This window comes from Panthera leo, chromosome B4 (genome assembly GCF_018350215.1).
Source record: "Panthera leo isolate Ple1 chromosome B4, P.leo_Ple1_pat1.1, whole genome shotgun sequence".
NCBI classification, from domain to species: Eukaryota; Metazoa; Chordata; class Mammalia; order Carnivora; family Felidae; genus Panthera; species Panthera leo.
Genome location: NC_056685.1, coordinates 62,065,651 through 62,088,230, shown reverse-complemented (window position 1 = coordinate 62,088,230; position 22,580 = coordinate 62,065,651). Strand labels below are relative to the sequence as shown.

General features: G+C 39.1%; 1 protein-coding gene across 1 annotated transcript in view; it reads right to left on the bottom strand.

Moving 5' to 3' along the window:
• FAR2 (fatty acyl-CoA reductase 2) overlaps positions 1–22,580 on the bottom strand; it is a 151,489-nt gene that overhangs the window by 1,098 nt on the left and 127,811 nt on the right. The window contains exons 5-11 of the mRNA XM_042946170.1: positions 15,185–15,362; positions 13,807–13,851; positions 11,513–11,631; positions 10,589–10,656; positions 7,816–7,987; positions 3,719–3,848; positions 262–389 (exon numbers count right to left, since the gene is read on the bottom strand). Coding sequence (XP_042802104.1) covers positions 262–389; positions 3,719–3,848; positions 7,816–7,987; positions 10,589–10,656; positions 11,513–11,631; positions 13,807–13,851; positions 15,185–15,362 — 840 coding nt within the window. The remainder of the gene's footprint in view (positions 1–261; positions 390–3,718; positions 3,849–7,815; positions 7,988–10,588; positions 10,657–11,512; positions 11,632–13,806; positions 13,852–15,184; positions 15,363–22,580) is intronic.

Genomic DNA, 22,580 nt, shown 5'->3' with positions numbered 1-22,580 from the left:
TCTTTGAGCCTAAATATATCTTTGATAGAAAAAAAAAAAAAAAAAGCAGGGGTGGGGGGATAACAAAATACCCCCTCATAGGGGTGTGGCGAAGCCTAAGCAAAACTGTATTATGAGGGCATAGTATATAAGGAAGGACCTATAATGTAGTAAATGCTTGAAAAATGTTAATTCCTCTCCTCCCCTGCTCCAATTTCATGTCTGGTAGAAAATCAGATACATGGGAGAAGTGCTCAATAAATATTAACTGATTAGGCTTACCTTCTCAAATGTTGTTTTGCTTCTGGGATCCCAGCCATATCCTCTTTCAGTAAGTACTTCTTAACTCCTAAAACATAATTTTCAATGTATTCCAACCAGTTCAACTGGCGCACATCAAAGTTGAATACCTGAAAGGCAAGAAGACATTATGGATTGCTAGAATTGCACTGCTGGAGACCATCACTTTGTCCTTTTGAAAAATTTCTTTTACATAAATGAGTGAAATTCAGTTTGGGAGACTTGGGTGGGACCCCTTCAAAGGAGATTATTTGAACAGTTATTTCCAAGGCACTGACAAAATGGATTATCATTTACACAGAAACATTCAAACACCGATCAAGCACAAATATTTGACATTTAAGAAGTCTTGTGAGGGAAATTTAAAGGAACTGGCATTAGCTGGTGAAAGCTAATTTCATTTCAAGTAAATTGGGATTATTTTTAAAAGTGATGGGTAGGGAGCAAAACAAACTGCTTCTCCTTTTTTCCATTCTTTAAATTTTGGTGTTGTTTCCTTGGCCTACCCTCCTTTCCTGCAGTATCACCATTTAATTATGCAGATTAAGGTAAACTGAATAAGCAAAATCTTAAAGAATAGTTTAGCAGAAATTCTGTATTTGCTTTAGAGATGTTATCTACTATGTGTGTTGTTAAATGAAACCCTTCAAAAACATTTCTTTTAGAGTTAAGCGGTAAGAGTTAAGTGTTTCTCTTGGAACCATAGTGTATTTTCTCCTCTTGGATACAGAATACCATGGAACTATATTTTCCCTTTCCCTTTGCCACCAAAAAGCTCAAAAACAGATTCTCTGCTTAACTGCAGTGACTTAGTAAGATCTTGTAGACTACATATGGACATCCTATTTTTTCATTCTTATCTTTGACTTCATATTTTAATGCATACTTTCCCTAGTTTGGTGTTTTATTTCTATTTTCTTTTATTATAGATTATATATAATACATATATACTAAATTATATATAAATGTAAAATATCATATCATATATATGTTTATTGCAAGTTATCTCAAATAATACGGAGTACTAACAAAGAGCAGATGAGATGATTGAGTTCCAGAGAGCTTCATAGACTTGTCCAACAACTGAAATGCTTTTCAAAGGTAATTCTGCATCACTTTGTTTGGATATGTTTATTTACTATAGTATCACTAAATATTACTTATTCATTTATATAAAGAGAGGCTTTTATTTTTATACTATTTCACATTTCTAAGTTAGATTTCAGTAACGTCCTTGTTTGGAATCCTCATTCCATATGGCAAATCAAACTGAATTCTAAGCCGATTCTAAGCCAGAGTTTGGCAATTATATGCAATTATTCAGGACTGTTACCTTTGCAATTTTGAAAGTGTATGTTAAATCCATAGCACATTTGATTCTTTTCATTTTCATAAAATTTTTGGTTATTTTAGGTTAAAATAGTAAAATGTCAAAAAATGAAGCTCTAAGCTACCTTTTGAATTAGAGGGATAAATTACATGGGAAAAATGCAATAAAGATAACTGTACATAAAACCTGTAGCTAATTTTAAAAACAGTTTACAATAGTTTTTTTTTAAACAGCATAGTTTGATCATGGTCCATGCATTTCAAACAAGTACTTAGAATAATTTTGCTTATACAAGGGATGTAAATATTTCTGAAAATAGCTCTATTTCATGTCAGTTTTAGAGATGCTCTGCAATGATTTCAGTTAAAATATCCCTCTAAATCTCACCTGGTGTATTTAATTTAACATTTATGGTGTTTGACTTTAAGTAACCCTTAGGTTCCATGACCTGAAGTAATTCTAGGGCTTGGATTTGAATTATACTCTGAGGCTGGTATGTAAGAGTAAAACCCATAGCTGGCATGTGAGGCTGGCAGTAGCCTCGCATTTCCTTCTCAGTGTGATGTGGTCTCTTCTACATGCTGTCAAGTACTAGATAAATCGAGAAATGCTTTTTTCTTTAAAAAAATTTTTAATTAAAAAAACATTTATTTATTTTGAGAGAGAGCAAGTGAGTGAGCAAGCATAGGGGCAGAGAGAGAGAATCCCACTTGACAGTGCAGAGCCCGATGCAGGGCTCGAACTCACAAACCGTGAGATCATGACTTGAGCCAAAACCAAGAGTCGAACGCTTAACTGACTGAGCCACCCAGGTACCCCAGAAAGTTTTAGTAGATAGTGTCAACCAAGAGAGTGGAAACTTTAAAATGTAATTGAAAACTCAGGATATGCTCAGGGAACACATGACTCTCTGAGGGGAAAAAAAACCTGGAAACATGTACAAAGTACAAAAGATTTCTATACTTGTGAATTTCAGAATATACAAAGATTTCAAGACTTAACATTTTAATGTAAAGAAAATAAATGGCATGGCTATTAAGCAATTAATGTGAAGGCCTGTCTTGAGGAATGAAAGTCTGAATTATCAAGGATCATTATAGGGATAGAGGCTATATGTGCTGTACATGTGCTAGAGAGAAGGCAGTACTGATGGAGGGAGGTCTTAGTGGGATGCACATAAGAGTTGGGGGTTAGCTTTAAAAAGTAGGAAAGAGGGATGCCTGGGTGGCTCAGTCAGCTAAGTGTCCAACTCTTGATTTTGGCTCAGGTCATGATCTTGAGGTTCGCAGGATTGAGCCCTGTGTCAGGCTCTGCACTGGCAGTGTGGAGCCTGCTTGGGGTTCTCTCTTCCCCCTTCTCTCTCTGTCCCTCCCCTGCTTGCACACACTCTCTGAAAAATAAATAGAGGCCCCTGGGTGGCCCAGTCAGTTAAGCATCAGACTTCAGCTCAGGTCATGATCTCATGGCTTGTGGGTTCAAGTCCCATATCAGGCTCTGTGCTAACAGCTCAGAGCCTAGAGCCTGCTTTGGATTCTGTGTCTCCCTCTCTCTCTCTCTCTTCCCCACCTCTACTTGCACTCTGTCTCTCCCTCAAAAATAAACATTAAAAATTAAAAAATAAACCTTAAAAATAATAAAAAGGAAGGAAAGAACTGCAGCTTTGGAGATGCAGAATGATCTTGATTTAACAAGAGCAGTGGGTGAGTTTATGAGCAATGAAATTGTGATTTTTCATTGAAGTCCTATGCTGTGGGTTTAGGGAAGATACAGAGGTACTGAGGATTTGCTGAGGACAAACCAAGGGTGAACAGGAATGGAAGCGAAATATGTGAAATGTGACTGCAGGATAGCAGGAGGATCTAATCAAAGTCGAGAACCCAGGACTCTTACCTACATTAACTTATTTCCTGCATTGTGTCAATAATACTGATGGATTTTCTTAGCCAAAAAAGAAAAAAAAGGGAGGGAGAGAGAGAGAGAAAGAAGGGAGGGAGGGAGGAAAGGGAAGGAAGGAAGACCAGAAAAGACAAAAAAGAATTCTGTGTATGTAACTAAAACTTCTTCATCCATCAGCTTTCCAGGTCAAATGGTTGTCAGAACTCTACTCACTCTCTGGTCTTCAGGACTCAGCTCAGACATCAGCATTTCCGTATTGTATGTGCTCCATTCCCAACTCCGGTTGACAAAATACTCCAGCATGGACACTGTTCTTAGCAGCCGATTCATGAGCTTTGTCATCCTGAGGTAAAGATCAGGTAGAAGCCAATATCAGCACACCACAGATGGCTGCTTCCATGCTACTCTATAGGATGTAGGACAAATTATTTTTTGAGAAAAGAGAAAAAATTTCCCTCTTGCCCCCATTTCTTCATTAAAACAGATTCTTTTTTTCTCTTTCCACATAATCTCCATTGAATAAAGGAAGGGGATGAAACTAATGGAGTCTGTTCTATTAGGCATTTTAATACAAACAACCTCCTCCTCTTCCTCTGTACTACCTTCTCTTTCTCCAAAGTGGCAGATATTTTAAAAGCCGAGCCAGATATTGGAAAATAGCTAGGTGATCACCTACTGTGTGGCACAGTGCTGAAACTTTGAAAAAAATACTACCTCAGCTAATTCTCGTATCTGTCAGATAGGTATTTATCTGCATTTTATGAGGGGGTAGAAGAAGCTTAAGATAGATGAAGTGGCCATGATAATAATAAGTGTCAAAGGCAAAACTGCAACCCAGTTTTGACCACCCTCAAAAAGCTTATGCTTTTATGATCTCACCACTCTGTCCCATGACTTCAGATGGCCCACATCTTCCAGTCCTGTGGTCAGGACTTGGACCAGCTCTGCTGTGTGAACTTCTCAACTTTACAATAATTTATCGAAAACTTTCAGATGTGATCTTATTTGATCCTCACAGTAGGAATCTGTGAGGGAGTAAAGATCTATTATTATTTATCTTCCTTAATCTTACAGAAGGGTTAACAGCTTAAAGTTCACACAGCTACCGCTTAAACCTAGATCTTCTGGCTACAGATCACTTTGGCCTGTAGAACATTTCTCTTAGGCCAGTTTTGCCAATAGTGATTACTGTAGTTGACCCAGTAATGACTTAAACTGTGTCGGGAATTTGGTCTTGTTTCTGGTCAGATCCTAATGACTTATCAGGGACTTCTCTCATTGTATCATGGGAAATTCTTAGGCAGAGGGTAGACTCATTATTCCCTGGTACAAGCATTACAGTAGCCTTCCATTTAGCTATTATTATTTAACATTTTTGCTATAGACTATTTGTATGCCCCTCCTCCCCAAATTCATATATTTAAACCTATTCCCACCAATGTGATAGTATTTGGAGAAGACTTGGGGAGGTGATTAGTGCCTTTCTCTCTCCCTCGGACTTTCCAGCTTGTGAGGACACAGAGAGAGAGAGAGAGAGAGAAAGAGAGAGAGATGGCTCTCTAGGAACCAGGAAGCAGGCCCTCAGCAGATGCTGAATCCACTAGCATCTTGATCTTACACTGCCCAGTCTCCAGAACTGTGAGAAATAAACTGTTACTTGTAAGCCTCCCAGTCTATGATATTCTGCTATAGCAGACCAAATGAATGACCATCTTTATCCATTCTACAATTCTGATGGAATTGATGTGATTTTAATAAATTTAATTTTTGAAAATAATCCTTGTAGAATGATATCCTATGTACAGAACTATATCAGCATAATTTTTTTTTAAGAAAGAATACATTTCTTACTTTTAGGTAGAGAAGGTCTTCGCAACACATAAAATGTGAAAGCCATAAAGGAAAAGAGTGATTCATGTAAAAATCTGAAACTTCTTTAGTAATAATAGTGATTGCTATATTCTGTGCCCTCTTATATAAATAGTATAAAATAAGTATGTTAACTGTCCCTTTTTACAGGTGAGGCAGTTAAGTATTAGAGATAGGACTCACTCATATGGCTAATTTGGTGAAGCCAGGATTTAAATCTGTAAGTTATACTTTGAACTCCATGCTATTAAGACCTACACTATATGTAGTTCCCTTGTATTAGAAAAAGTTTAATAATCGAAGGTATGAGATAAGAAAGTGACTTGGGAAAAATATATTAAATATAAGTTTACACACATACATAGGAGTTTCTGTAAATTAATAAGGACAACCTAAAAAAAATAGGTGAGAAACAGAGGCAGACAACTCAGGAGAAATACTGAATGCCCAATGACCACAGAAAAGCCCAGCCCCTCCAGCAATCGGGACTGCAAATCAAAGGAACGAAGAGATGCCAATCATTATCATTAGTTTGATGATTCAAAAGATTGATTTTTGGCAAAGTATTGATGAGGGTAAGAAAAAACAAATTTTTACCCTCATGTGCTGATGTGATAGTGCCAATTGTCAAACTGACAGAGCCTTCCTTTAGGGCAGCCCGGCAGTAGTCACAAAATTCAGAGACATCCTCCAGTATAGCAATCACACGCCTCAGCTTCCTCCCCAGACCCAGTGGCATGTTCTAAAAAAATTCATGTGCACTGATACTCATGACCGCATTGTTTGGAAGAGTTAAAAGGACACCAGTAGGCAGAATGACTTTGATTTTCATGGGCCATTAGTGAAAAAAGTTAGAAAATTTGCAGGCCTGATTTGCATACACACACACACCTCAACGCAAAACTATATTTATGCATGTCTATATATGGTTGTAAGTGCATAAAAGATTATATACACACACACCTGGGAAGGGAAAGGGTCTCGAAGGATTCTGCCATTTTCTGCCATAAAGATTATTTCCTAAAATACCTGTGACCAAACAAACCTACCCATTTCCCACAAATATTAGTTTAATTTCTCACAAACAAAATTCATAAAGATTTTTATTAGGTCCCTTCCTCCTGCTTCTCTTTTCTGCTTATGAAACTTTGCTCTTTCTGCAGGTCTTCTTCCAACCCGGATCTGTGTTAAAATCTTTAGCATTTGCCTACAATAGGTTTTTCTTCTCTTCCCATCTTTATTTAATAAGCCCCATACCTGGGGTGCTTGGGTGGCTCAGTCGGTTAAGCACCCGATCTTGATTTTGGCTCAGATCATGATCCTAAGGTTTGTGAGTTCAAGCCCCATGTCAGGCTCCATGCTGACAGCACAGAGCCTGCTTGGAATTCTCTCGCTCTTTGCCCCTTCCCTGCTCACATGCGTATGCGCTCTCTCTCAAAATAATAAAAAAAAAAAGCCCTATGCAAATATTTTCTCCATAGCCACAATGTCTCCTTTTCACCTTGCTCAAGAAAAAGCTGATGATTATTGAGTTATCAGCTCTAAATTGGGTCTCTGAAAATTTGGATAAAAGTAACATTGCCTAAGTTTTAGTCACTTGCACTAAGAAGGATGGAAATTCAACATGCTGAGAGAGGCTTCCTCCTGTAGAGAGACTAGAACAGAAGGCAATGCTATTCATGCTCCGGATTCTTGCTTGCAGCAATTGCCTTTGGTACTTATAATTATGACTCTTCAGAGACAATATTCAAGACACAGAATTTAAGTGAGAGAAAGGGATACGTCCTATGTCACACAGCTAGATGGCGACACAGCTGCCTCAGCATCCACACATTTCATTCTACCTTGTTCCCTTTATTTCTTTACTCACCTCTAGGTGGCAGTAAATCTGGTTCAGGTTTCTCCATATCTTTACTCTGTCACTTGGAATCTACTTTAAATTCTTCCCCGCAGCTTCTACATCCTATTTGTAAAACTGGCATACCGAGAATATCCTCTCTGGGTTGTGAGAATGAAAACGAGATCATCCCACATCATTCCGTGTGTGTGTGTGTGTGTGTGTGTGTGTGTAAGTGAGGCTGTTATCATTATTTTAATATTACCTAACAATTTAGAAAACCCCAGACTTAGAGTCTCAGTTGCTTTCCTTTTGGTGGATGATTACTTGCTGAATTCACCAAGTTCTTCAATATTGAACTTCCATTATTATGATAGAGGATTTTTAAGGTAGGAGTCCCTCTGGGGCTTCTCACTACTACTGCTTTGGTTTTGTCCCCAAATATATACATACATGTGTGTGTGTGTGTGTGTGTGTGTGTGTGTGTGTGTGTGTATGATTTAGTTATCACTTTTGATCCCCAGACGAAAGGAGGGCTAAGGACTTTGGGATCCTAATCTTCCATGCGGCAACACTCTTAAAGCAATTGACTTCAGCTTCTTACCTGGGCTTCCTTCCTGTGAGCCGTAGATAGAAGTCGTAGATGATGGCAGGGGCTCGATGGCTGACTGCATTCCAGTACTGGCTTGTGATGATATTGGATGTGAAGTCCGCATTCGGCCTCCTAAAAGCTTTCTCAAATGGGACTTTTTCAAAGGTTGCCAAGACTTGGAATCCTGCGGAAAAAATAGAGCACTAAGTCCAGGCGCATATAAGCCCACTGTAGTCGAGGTTGCAATGATAAAGACTAATGATTTGCTGTGTAGAGTCAAGAATCAATCTCTGAGACAATATTAAGGTTATTTATGCCAGGCAAGAGGTCGCCTGCAAAAATCAAACAATGAGAATGGGTTACAAAGTGGGTCCTTTTCTTGAAACCTTACACTAAAAGCAACTTCTTGGGGAAATAATAGTTCTAGTCAATACAGTGAAGTACTGTTCGGAAAAACTTAAATCCATCATTGGTTCCAAGGATATCTAGTCTATTCTGAAAGCCCCAAGACAGAACCTGAAGGCTTTATTTCCTAGGCTGGATTGTTACTTGCAGAACCATCAGGAAAGTTTCTTCACATTTTACTTAAACCTTTATAAAGGGTTACCTTTTAGAAAAAAATTTTTAATGTTTATTTTTGAGAGAGAGCAAGTGAGCGAGTGGGGGAGGGGCAGAGAGAGAGACACAGAATCCGGAGCAGGCTCCAGGCTCTGAGCTGTCAGCACAGAGCCCAAAGCGGGGCACAAACTCACGAACCGCGAGATCATGACCTAAGCCAAAGTCAGACGCTTAACCGACTGAGACACCTGAGACACCCAGGCGCCCCTATAAAGGGTTACTTAAAGCTTCATAAAGTTTAAGTAAAATAGAGAATATCAAGGCAGGATTCCCTTATATTGGTTCACTTTAAATACCAGTCTTTTACTTCTTGGGTATTTCTGCTTCTCTAGGAATATCCAGACTCAATCGTCCACTCTTGTCTCCAGACTTTTTTTCACAATAATTTTTTACATTGTTATGTAGATAAAACCTAGTTAAAAACTTTTAATGTACAGTTGTAAAATAATTATTTAAAAAAAACTAATTCAAATTCAATATTTATTTTATGTATGTAAAATTTTCAAAGGCTATGCCTAAGTTCATTTTTCAATTATAATGATACCAATTCTTTTTTTTTCAATATATGAAATTTATTGTCAAAATGGTTTCCATGCAACACCCAGTGCTCATCCCAAAAGGTGCCCTCCTCAATACCCATCACCCACCCTCCCCTCCCTCCCACCCACCATCAACCCTCAGTTCTCAGTTTTTAAGAGTCTCTTATGCTTTGGCTCTCTCCCACTCTAACCTCTTTTTGTTTTTTTTTTCCCCCTCCCCTCCCCCATGGGTTTCTGTTAGGTTTCTCAGGATCCACATAAGAGTGAAAACATGGTATAATGATACCAATTCTTATGGTGATATGATTATTGTCCTCCTTAAACAAGATTACCTGGAAATCTATATAAAATATATATACCTTACACAGAAAAGATTCTCAAGAAACATCTGGCCCAGGAATCTGGACTGTTCTCCTCCCAGAGGGAGTCATAATCACTTTTAAGAATCACTAGTGAAGTGGTTACTGACCATTGGGGAGAGTCAAGAGACGCATCTTCTACTTCTATTTTGGGTACCAGCCTCCATATGAATTTGAATAGATCTTTTATTCTCCCGGGCCACATATGTAAAATAAAGCAAGGCCACTAGATTATTTTTAAGATTACTTTCAACTGTGATATTGTATAATTTGAAAAAAACAGATAATAAGTTGCAGCACGGAGGAAGACTTGTAAATTTCAGAAATGTAATTTACATGTTTTATTTAAGAGCCTAAGATATCTGGTTTGCTTCTATGAATGCCACTTTTATAAGTGATATCATAATTCTGTTACTGACGTAGAGGAGATTTATTTCCAAATATGTTCAGAATTATTTAGATATATGATCTAAAGAACTGGATATATGATCTGAAGAACTTTGATGATAGTAGATCATTTCATTTTTACTGAAGTAACAACTTTGCAAACAATAGCATAGCAGAGTGTTCTGAATTGGGAATCAGATTCTAACAAATGAAGTTCATTTGATTTTTTCTATAGCTAGTATCTAGACAAAATTAGATGTTCTAAAAGTTTCAGATATTTGCAGGACAACTCCTAAATTGACAAAGGAGGACAAGATTGGTTAGCTAATTTTCTTTTACATGCAGGATTAATTACTTCAACAAGATACTTTCAAGGTCACATGTAAGGCTCACTGTATAAATCAATGAAGAGTATTGCTGACTCAGTAACAAAAGTTAGTAGTATTGAACTTTTCTAAATCTACTTGGTCATTGATCATTTCACAATCTCAGTGAGGGAGCAAGCGGGGCAAGGGATATGCACATGGGAGCAGCTGCCCCAGCAGGAATATTTCATCATGGACATTACTTATCATTGCTGACTTTTGCTCAGTTTTCTTGATTTTTAAAATCTTTGTAGCCAATGAACCCCTTATTGCTTACAATCATGTAGATATTCCACTGACTCCCTTTGATGTACCACAGTACATTCTAGTTAACTCTTACACATTTATAATTTCTAATTATTTTATCTTTTTTGCTTATTTTTTGTCTTTTTCTCCCACTTGACTCCAAGCTCCAGAACACATTTTGTCCATCCCCACCCCCTACCCCTGTGGTAGACATTCACAGTGTGAGGGCAGACACTAATAGTTAGGTAGTTACATCTCTATAGACACTTACCCATTTTGCCCCAGTTACAAGGATTGAAGTTACCAGATGTACAATGGTAGATTAATGTTGACTTAGGTCTGAAAAATGAAATAAAAATTAAATAAATACAACTAAATGAAAGACTAATGGAAAAAATATAAGGAAAAATAACATTTAAACAAGATTGTTTCAGTAGTTTCCATAATGAAAGCAACATTTCCATCTTTTGTTCCTTCTTTGGGTAAAAAAGCAAAATGGAAGAAGACTAGGGAAATATGCGTGTTTGTGCATGTGCACACAGAGAGCTCACAAAGGTTGATGTATTTAAGCAGCAAATGGAGGTACCATGACAATGAGAAAGTGGGTCACATTCCTTACTTCTGGACATGGTTACTGGGCAAAATATAGTCTATGTTTTCTCCTAAATCCAGTTAAGCCCTGCTGGATTGAAAAACATCTAAATGGCTGACTTCAAATAAGAAAATTTTAATTCTATTTGTCATTTACTATCAAAGCCAAATATATAAACAACATTTTTTTTTTTTTTTTTTTTGGTACTAGGAAATAGCCCCCATATGGTGATCTGAGATTTTGGCATTTATCAGGAAGTGAGCAGTTCTATAAAATATAAAAGATGCCCTCATTTCACCCACTTTTATCTCCTTTGCCTTGAAAAAGGAAGCTGTATTTTAAATTACCGAATAGAAGGAAAAACTCTTTTTGGTTATCAATTTTATGGTTAAAGCATTTAAAGAGTTTGTTACTTTATGATCAAAATGCACATCAGTATTTATAAAACACCTCCATGCATACGTGATGGCATATTTGAAACTATGTAAAATATTAAATCCTCTTTCACATTTGGGGTCTTCTGCAATCAAATGCATATAATAAGCCTAACATATTCACCCTCCTCCTCGTCAAAGCTCTGCAAGCTGGCTTATGCATGCACACCTGTGAACTGCTGTGTACCATCCTACAGCCAAGGTGAGATTGACAACTGTATCAACTGGAATTAAATCTGCCACTGCCATCGGAGTAGCTCTTATGGACCGGAGAAACCCTTTCCCGGCCTGCATAGGAAAAAAGAACATAAAATAGGTTTTAAGTAATAATTGGGGCTAATACTAATACCGCTAGTTACAACAGTTAGCACTGACTCGCTGCTGACTGGGTTATTGTGCTAAGGCTGACTTTTCTCAGCCGACCCAACCCCCCAGCCAAGTTCACCTCAAATGCCAGCATTTCCACAATAGTCCTCAGGTCCCTTTAGAGAGTGGAGTTCCTCAGATTTGTGAGAGGTTAGTATATCTAGTTAATAAACACCAACAGTTTTTTCACATTTAATAATTAATCCATGAGATATTTTAAGAATTAAGGTTTCCCAAATTTCCCGCTATTACTAGTTTACCATTTCTTAAATGATGTCATTTTCTGCTAGTGCCTAGTAGCTTACAAACAATAGTAGACACTAAAGGTTTAAGAGACACTTTTAAAAATTAGGGGCACCTGGGTGGCTCAGTTGGTGAAGCATCCAACTCTTGGTTTTTGGCTCAAGTCATGATCTCATGGTTCGTGAGTTCGAGCCCTGCATCAGGCTCTGTGCTGACACTGTGGAGCCTGCTTGGGATATTCTCTCTCTCTCTCTCTCTCTCTCTCTCTCTCTCTGCCCCTTCTCCCCCTCCTCAAAATAAATAAACTTTTTAAAAAAATTAATAAAGTTCTACCATTCCACAAAAACTTTTTTATTACTTAGGAAAGGGCCACCACTTTTTGTTAAGTGTTAAGTATCTTAGTTCACAGATCACTGATCTTATGTAGATGTAAGAATTGGGAATTATTAACATTAATAAATAAGTCATGCCAACAAATAAGTCAGTTAATAAATAGTCATGTTTCTTGATTTTATGAAGTTATTGATACCCTGCATATTTCTAGCATCGATTTGCAATGGTTAGCACTTTCTTATGTTCCTCATTTTTATTTTCTTGTAACTGATTCCCCTTCCTTTGGATGTAAAAAATCAGTTTTAAAAAATTTAGAAAATCGGAATAAATGTGATTTATAAATAATATAAAGAAACTCATTCTAGGATCATGTTAAAATAATTATGTTCTAAGTTACCAAATATTAACCCCAACTAAGCTTTAAAGAAGAAAGAATTGAAGACAGAGAACAAAAAGAGAGGGGCTGCTAGAAAAATAAAGAAATCAGAAGGAAGTTCACTGTCCCTGTCTTTGACAGGTAGTCACAATTCACTCTCTTATATGTTAGTTCACGTTGGACCTAGCTCTGAGAAGAACAGAAATAACCTGAAGCATGAGGTTTCTAATAAGATTTAAATTCAGGGAGAGAATTGAATTCCTATTCATTGTCCTAAAGAGTAGAGTAATGGTTCTGGTCTTACAGTGTTTCAGCGTGAACTGTGAACTAGGTCACGGCTCATGTCAACCACATCAGCCTTCAGTGCAGGGAGAAACCCACTGATGATGACTTACAGGCACCACTGACATTTCTACTTGTCTGTGAGAGGATTATTGGTGAAAAGTATTTACTAAAGTCATCAATTTTTACATGTGAAAAATTTGCTCCAGTGGGTGTTTCTCTTTCTTGTATCTGTTGAGCACCAGTTATTGATGTATGTATATATACACGTACATATATATATACACATACATATATGTATATATATACGTACATATATATACATATATACATGTATATATACACATACATATTATGTGTGTGTGTGTGTGTGTGTGTATATATATATATATATATATATATATATATATATACATACATAAAATTTCTATCCACGCAAAACTCTTATATGTGTATTATAATAAAAAATTTAATCTTTGGGAATGTGACGTTTATTGCATCCCCAGTTTGGTGTACTAATTCAAGCTATTAATAAAGAGCAAAAAGGAGGAAACACTCCCATCTTGTGGTAATCAAAGGGAAATACAGACATGGTCCTTGATGCTCAGATTTTTCCAAAAATAACTCCTAAATCGTAATTGATATCACAGGACCTCTGTTTTCCTGATAATAAAATCTACAAACAATAGAAGTAATTTCATCCTCCCTCTATTTTCCAATCAGCAAAACTGAGATTAAGTTGCTTCGATAATAATAAAGTAACATTTATGGTTTTGGATCAATGAAGCCATAGCAACACTAAGCATTTCCTTACCATTCCTCCACTACATTTCAAGTAGTTGTTTCTACAGTGTTATACATACCGCAATAATGAGTCCACTAGGTCCATTTAAGTTATCAACCCAACCCTAAAAGAAAAAAAGATCTCTATTGGTTACACATGTCAGAAAATCATAATATATCTGTAACATCTGCAGTCTGATCTTAATAAATTTCAAAAAAGAGCACTGAGACCCTGGCTGATAGAACAGTCTAAGCCAGTTTTTCTAAGACCAGAAACAAAGATCAGTGGCAAAGCACTGGATATTTCTGCACTTGTGCAAGAATTAAGATTCTGCCAGCATTCTGGAGGAGTCATGGAGAATTTCAAATTGTTTTATGACCTCTTACAGGCTAAATTGCACCTTGTCTTAATATCATAACCTGCCAATCCACTTATTAACCATCATTTTTCTCCACCTCAGTCCTGATTTTAATTCTCCAGGGGAACACTACAAATCAAACATGATTTGTAGGAATTATCCATTTCTCAAAAATGAGAAGTCATAGCGTCCAAACTCCACTTGTATTAGCTTGCTTAGAGATGTTAACAGGGAGAATATGTTCAGGAGCAGTTAGAGGAAAATGTCTTTCTGAGTTTGTCTCCTAAGCCCTAAAAGCAAGTCAGTTGACCTTATTCTGTCTGTTTCTTTATATGTAAAAGTCAAAGTGTGTGTGGAAAATAGGAGAGGAGACAGAAAAGAGAAGATGAAGGGATTGTTGAGTCTTCTACTAGGGACCAGGCACTACACTACACAAACACTCCTCATACATTGTCTCATTTGGTTGACTCTCCAAAGTGGGTCCAGTATTGGGCTAAAACAGTATTAGCCCAGTTTTATATATGAGACCACTTAAAAGGTTCCATTGTCATAAGTAGTACAGCTCAAATTTGGGGGGCCCTAAAGCTTCACAAAATTGCTTCAAAAAAGATGGTATAATTTAGTGTACTTTCAAAAGGATATTGCAGTATACAGACACAAAAATTATTATTCCTACCCTGAGAACCTTCTGTGAACTTTGTGATTCTTATTTGCCCTGGCAGTTGTAATACTACCAGTTTGGCCATCAAGAACATTCTGGTATATTTAAACTATAGAGGGAAAACCAAGAACTAAAACTATCTCCCATGGAATTTTCACACTAGGGTTAACAAGAAGTGAATTTAAGATCTCCAGCCAAGTCTAGGCTCCCAGAGGAGCATTTGCTGGACAGATTCTGAGCCAAACATGGAATTTTGTCCTAGTACAATGGGTTCATGTTCGATTTGCTGCACTCAGCTATATATTCTGAGAAGAGAGAGGCAGAGAGAGAGAGAGAGAGAGAGAGAGAGAGGGAGACAACATCAGAAAGTAATTGGGTGAGAAGGATGCTGGTTTGGAAGCAAAGCAAGGAATCTGGAATCCAGGTGAGTGGGCTTACCGGGAAAGGCTCCTGCCAGGTTGCTCCCACAATGGAGGGCCTTATGATGGCAATGTTTAGGTTCCCACTCTCTTGTTGCACCACCATTTCTCCCAAGGCCTTGGTGTATGTGTAAGTATTGGGCCGATCCCCAATCAGCTTGGGTGTGATCTCATCAATAATAGCATCGTCTAACCACCTGAGGGTAGTCAGAGTACAAAAGAATTCTAGCAACATGTGTTAGACAATAAACCAAAAAAAGAAAAGAAAAAGAAAGAAGAAAGAAAGAAAGAAAGAAAGAGAGAGAGAAAAAGAAAAGTTCCCCAAAACAAGACCCTGTGAGACACAATCAAACAACACTTTCCATTTCTCGCTTGAGTTCTAGAATTTAGAACAGTTGCAGGATACCCAAGTTGAGTGGGTATCCAAATCCTGTGCGCTGAATGAGCTCTTTGCTCTGCACTGCTAAGCCCAATCCCATCAGTTGAATCCTGCTTCCTCCCACTCAGATCGATAAATTCAGCAGCGATGCAATCTACAGCTTTATTATGTTTGATCTCTAATTATCACCAATTACTTCCTCTCCAACCGGTTCACAAGTACATCCAGGAGCACATTTGTGAGCTCCAGTCACCCTCCAGGAGCATGGCACGTTCTGTATTCACAGAGTTGAGAGGCTCGCATCCAGGGTGCTTCCGTGGCAGCCCGGCTCATTCAGTGTTGTCCAATTAACACCGAGTGCACTGATCTTGCAACCTTCAGCTTTTTGCTTTTAAAATTCTGTTCAATGCCTTAACAAATAAAAGCAACTACATTTGGCAGACTTACAATGTGTTTTAGCAAATCTATGAAATGCATTTTGGAGCTCTATTTGCAGTCTATGGTAATAGCTTGATAATTATTTCCAGAGATTTTGCATGAATTTTGAAGTGCTCTAGTAACTATGAATAGTCTGTCAAGTGGAGTGATTATAGTACGCTGAAGCCACTTTAACAGAGTGATTATTGAATACCTGTACTGACAGAAAGACAAGTATCATGAATAACTGAGTTACCATGATATCAGCCTAATCTCTTTTTTAAAGATGTCAGAACTATTTTGATAATCCCAAAGTCTATCTGTGCTTCTCAGAGAAAGCAATAAAATCATCAATTAAATATTTAATGTTTCTCTTAATTGGAAGGTCTATTTGGTTAAACATTTGATATAATACAGTTTTAAAAATTAGGCTACCTAAGGGGCGTCTGAGTGGCTCAGCTGGTTAAGCATCCGACTCTTGGTATTGGCTCAGGTTATGATGGGTCGTGAGATGGAGCCCCGCATTGGGCTGAGCTGGTTGGGACTCTCTCTCTCCCTCTCTGCCCCTCCTGCTGTCGCTCTCTCTCAAAATAAGTACACTTAAAAAAAATTAGGCTACCTAAATATGCTAGTGTGATTTTTATAATCCATGTGTTTGGTACATTTATTCCTATCTTAAAGGACTGAGCTCAGTCATACTATTTTGATTATAGGGAAATCTTAGCTGTTACCGCTTTGCTCCCATGACAAATTATTGAGCATTTAAGATGTGCTTATGCCAATACTTCAGAAAAACAACTCTCAATTTTAACACCTCTCATTGGATATTGGAGTGTCTGTAATGTTTTTGGTTTTCCTTGCTTTGCTATTAGTGCTGAGTGTTTGCTGGTTACTCAAATGCCTTTTGATTTAAATTGAATAGGCAAAGGTCGAGAAGTTCCCAGAATAAAAACAACTCCAAATACTTAGAAAACCAGAAGATTTTCCAATTATATAGCCACCTGATGGTTGGGCTAAAGCTTGTGGGATGATGCAGGCACCTCTCCATTTTATATTAATGTTACCTTTACCTCATTTGATGGTCAACAGGGGGTTAACTGACTTAAGACCCTTTTGTTTCACCTGCAAACATACAGAGGTTTCAAAAACTGCGTTGGAGGAAATACAGCCTGATTTCAAGAAGGTTGTAAAGAAAAAAATCTATGAAAAAGCAGAACCCGGCCATGAGCTAGGATTATACGTCACATGGTGGGCACCAGCTGTTGTCACTGATGTTAGCGTGCACGGCAAAGGTAATACTTGGAGGCTTTGGTGAGTTAGCTTATCTGCGAACGTGCTGGTTGTGTAGGTTTCTAAGAACACAACTGCAGAAGTTGCAGTGCCCTGTAAATGGCCTCCCTCTACTAGTCATAGCTCTACCTGTGTTCCATAATATCATTTTCTATTCTATAGTTTTGATCTTTTTACTTGTGAAAAATGGCAATAATTTCATCCGTTCTAAATTCTTGGGATATCATGAGAACGAACAGGAATATTCGCAACTGCACTTAAAGCTATTTGATAAAACAAAAGGAGCCAAGAAACCGAAGACATGTTGATTTTGGGGACAACAACCAAGGAGCATGTGTCTACAATGGTAATAGTTGGTTTTGAAATACCTTTTCTTGGGCGCCTGGGTGCCTCAGTCAGTTAAGCATCTGACTCTTGATTCCGGCTCAGGTCATGATCTCACGGTTCATGAGATGGAGCCTCGTGCCAGACTCTGGACTGACAGTACAGAGCCTGCTTGGGATTCCCTCTTTCTCTCTCTCTCTGCCACTCCCCTGCTAGTTCTCTCTTTCTCGCTCTCTCAATATAAATAAACCTAAAAAAATAATAAAATAACTTTTCTGTTTAATTTTGAAGTATTTTTTAAATGTTTACTTAGGAGAGAGAGCGTGAGACTGTATAAGTGGGGGAGGGGCAGAGAGCTAGGGGTACAGAGGATCTGAAGCAGGCTCTGAGCTGACCGACAGCAGAGAGCCCGACGCGGGGCTTGAACTCATGAACCCTGAGATCATGACCTGAGCTGAAGTCAGATGCTTAAACGACTGGGCCACCCAGGCGCCCCAAAATACCTTTTCTAATTTTTTTTAATGTTTATTTATTTTTCACACAGAGAGAGACAGAGCGTGAGTGGGGAAAAGGAAGAGAGGGAGGGAGACACAGAATCTGAAACAGGCTCCAGGCTCTGAGCTGTCAGCACAGAGCCCGATGTGGGGCTTGAACCCACAAGCTGTGAGATCATAACCTGAGCCGAAGTCGGACGCCCAACCGACTGAGCCACCCAGGCGCCCCCCAAAATACCTTTTCTAATACAACCAAACAGTCCCTCACTTATCTCATCCAGGCACTTCCTGAGTTCAAAGCGGACACTGATGTAACAAACACACATATATATTGTATGATACCCTTTTGGGGACATATAATCAGTTCATGCTCTTTTTTACCAAAGTCTGATTTGCTGCTGGTTGTTCTCAATTTGTTTTTAAAATAGTAAATAAGACAGCATGGGGAAAAAAAAGACACTCTATAAATAAAAGTACATTTCTAAAATTAACCAAATGCTCTTCAGTGTACCTAAGATGTTTTGAACCGATAGGGCCTAGATTCTAAACTTCTACTTAAATTGCTGGGTTGCTTGGCTGGCTCAGTAGGTTGAGCATCCGACTCTTGATTTCAGCTCAGTTCACAATCTCGCAGTTCATGAGTTCAAGCCCTGTCAGGCTCCAGGCTGCTAGTGCACAGCCTGTGTGAGATTCTCTTCCTCTCCCTCTCTTTCTGCTCCTCCCCCACTTTCTCTCTCTTTCTCAAAGTAAATAAACTTTAAAAAACTTTAAAAAATAAACTTCTACTTAATTTTGTTTCTAATGTTTATTTTTGAGAGAGAGACAGAGTGAGAACCGGGCAGGGGCAGAGAGAGAGGGAGACACAGAATCCGAAGCAGGCTCCAGGCTCTGAGCTGTCAGCACAGAGCCCCACTCAGGGCTCGGACTCACAAACTGTGAGGTCATGATGAGCCGAAGTTGGACACTTAGCCGACTGAACCACCCAGGCGCCCCGATAAACATCTACTTAAATTCGCTTCAAAAGAAGCAAAAGGCTATTGATTCTCAGAAAGCAACGTACATACAATTTCCTCTAAATATTACTATATTTTGCGGGGCTTGAGATTTATTGAAGCTTTCTCCTACTCTCAGTAATTTCACGACTGATGTAATTACCAAGTGAAAGAGCAAGAGGAATGTGCATCTTTCCTCCTAGGTTTCTTACGCAACAAGCAGGGCAAGACAATGGTGTATCAGGTGAAGCTGTCTGTTGCCTCCTGGTGACGTTCCTTCTCCCCTCTCATCTGAATTATGTTCTTCCCTTGATCATTGCAACTATCATTCTGTATGCACTTGCTCATGTGTCAGTTTCCCCACTTTCTAAGGAGTCCAAGAGAGCAGGGATTTTGTTTCTTCTCCCTGTATCCAGTCCCCTTCTGCTTTCAGGTACCTTATTCAGTCAATGAGGGCTCTCCCCACATGGCAGTCTTGATTGGCCAGTGTGTGTTCTGCATAGTGTTTGGGGAGCTGAGATGGACGATGATAAGAGAGAACGAGTGAACACAGAAGGAGGTGGGTTGTAGGGAGATCGTGGGAAGGGAAGAAAGGAGACGGATTTGTAGAGTAGGAAGCAAAATTGGGAGTTAAAAATTCCAGTTGGCAGTGATGAAAAGTGTTGAAGAGCTGAAAGGCTAAATGTCAACCAACTTCAACTTGGCAGAGTTGGCTTCAGAGTAAATGTAAACTTTTTACTGGGGAGACGGATATATCTGTGCCTAATGCTCCTGGTGAACTGGCCTCCGCATTTCCCTCTAAACTTTTCCTGAGTACCTATTCTGGCCTCCAGTGGTCGGATAATATGAAAAGTATTCATTTTGTTTAGGAAACAGTGTAACCCTGCTCTGGTTTGTATTTAAAGCCCGGTAACATTAAAACTACACAGAATTTGCAGGGATTTTTTTTTTTTTTTTTTTTGGGGGTCAGCTGCTTAGATGCCATCATAAGGCCATGCAATCCTGACAATAAACCCACAAATATTAAAATTAGTGTTTTCCTTTTCCCTGGAATAAACTTTCTTAGTGTTAACAATGTGTTCTTCGGCACCAAGGCAAAACTACTTTCCGACCTCTGACTCCCCTTCATTTGTCACAGCTGATTGCTGTCAGTGTCTGATCAAAAAGCACATGGCAGATTAGCTGTGCTTCTAGAGGCCAGGTGACTTCAAGAGTGTGATGTTTAGTAGGTACAAATCTATCTGGAACCTGTCATCAAGTAAAGCATCTAGGAATTGAAAGACAAAGTGAGGAGAGTAGGGGAGCAGAGGTGATTTGATGGCTGGAACATGACTGACCCCATGTCCAATGGAGCTGTTGAATGAAAACGCACTCCGAGGCATGATTTCCCAAACTTGCCTGCTCACCGGTAAGACTTATGTGGGGCCTCTGACAGAAGTTCAGATCCCTGGGTACCGTCTTACAACCACTAAATCAGTCTTTAGGGGTGACAGTTTGATAATCTTTGTTTTTAACAAGTGGAGTGGTGAGTCTTAGGGTCAAGAGCACCGCTCCACAAGTTTAAGACTTGAATGATTTGGTATTAGGTTTCGAAAAGGCATTGCTTCTTGGAGTAAAAATTTCAGTAGAATTGAACTTTAAGAGAATTAAATCCCTGGCACCGGAGACAGAAGCCGTGACAGTTATGGGTGTCCAGATCTGATGGTTGACCCGACAGGCATGTGCAAGCACATGTGTGAAGCAGTTGCCATGTCCTATTGGTTTTTCTCTCCCCAGATACAGGGGTGTTTTTTTCATATCTGTTGCCCCTCTCCAGTCCTAGGACCCCTCTCCTTCCCTCTCCATGGCCAGTGATGGCTCTCCCTGCCTCTGGTGACTGCCCATGTAGACCTATCCCCCTGCCCCCACGACCATATTAATGTGCCTAAAGCCCACTTTCATCAAAGTCTTTTTTTGATTAAAACAAAATGGAACAAATAATCAAAGCCACCCCAGTCCACACACACACACACACACACACACACACACACACACACACACACGACCCTCCTTCGGTGTATCCCCAGTGCCTACAGAATTAAGTACAATCCTCTACATGGTACTCAAAATCTCAGTATGGCCCCAGACATCTTCCCAGCTTGACCTCTAGCAGCTTCCCTACACGTAACACATGTGCGGCCGAAGTGGACTGACAGCCATATCCCAAACATGCGCCCGGTTTTCCTGCTCCAGTGGCCGTGCCTGGTATGTGCCCTCCTCTTCCAAGTCTGTGTCCTATGCCTGCCTGTGTTTACACAGCCTTTCTACCTCCGCCAACTCCATCAAACTTAATATGTCCCACTTCCTCTACCACACTCCATATATAATTCTACCCTGTTTTGTCTTGTGTTTTATTACGAGCTCCATGAGAACATGGTCTATATTTTAAGAAAGCACCTTTTAATCTCTTACACTGCCAAATGTGTGGGTGTACCGAAAAGACTGCAGCCATGTGACCAGAATCATGTGGCCATGGAGAAAAATGGTGTCTCTGTGACTTATTAGCTGAGAGACTTCTGAAGAGTTACTTAGCCTTTCTGAGCTTTTGTTCCTTTATTAGTACAGCAGTAATGATAATATCAACCCTAGAATATTGTGGTCAGGAACTGAATGTCTGTTAAAGTGTCTTTACTCAAAATAATTGCTCAGTGATGATTCATAGCTGCCCTTCCCTTCTTAATGCATATTTACTAGACTGTTTTAAGTATGCTATATAAAGCAGTAAATATTTATGGATCCACTTTTCTAGTTCCCGACTCTAGTTATTTCAAGTTGTTATACAGGTGCAAAAATCCTTTTCTTCTGTCTCCCCTACGAGGTGGTAACTTGGCCTGAAAAATATGGAAAGCACCAATCCCAAAGCCCTATCTTTTCTGGTCAGTCATGTGCATTTTTACAATAAACATTCTAAGGGCATCTGGGTGGCTCGGTTGGTTAAGCATCCGACTCTTGATTTCTGCTCAGGTCATGATCTCGTAGTTGGGGAGATCGAGCCCCACATTAGTGCAGAGCCTGCTTGGGATCCTCTCTCCCCCATTCTCTCTACCTCTCTCTCTGCCCCTTCCTGGGGCTAGCACTCCCTCATGTATACTCTCCCTCTCAAAATAAATAAACTTAAAAAAAATTCTACTTAAGCTGTTATTCTGGAAAACTGAAATTTCATTGGCAATCCCTGATCTAGTCGTGCACATGAGTTTCTAAAGGTAAATACCACCAACTTTAGAAGCTAGAAATATAAAGGCAGGGACATGAGTAAGAACAGTGGCACAATCCCATGACCAAGTGCCTGTGGTAGTTGGGACAAGGGCAGAGGACACCGGCAGGTAGGAGAGAGAGAACAGCCCATTGTCTAATGCTGATTAGTGGCCATGTTTGTCATACTAATAAGAAGCATTAACTCCTAATTTCAGTTATTATTCAAATGTGGCTGGGGCGCCTGTGTAGCTCAGTCGGTTAAGCATCCACCTCTTGGTTTCAGCT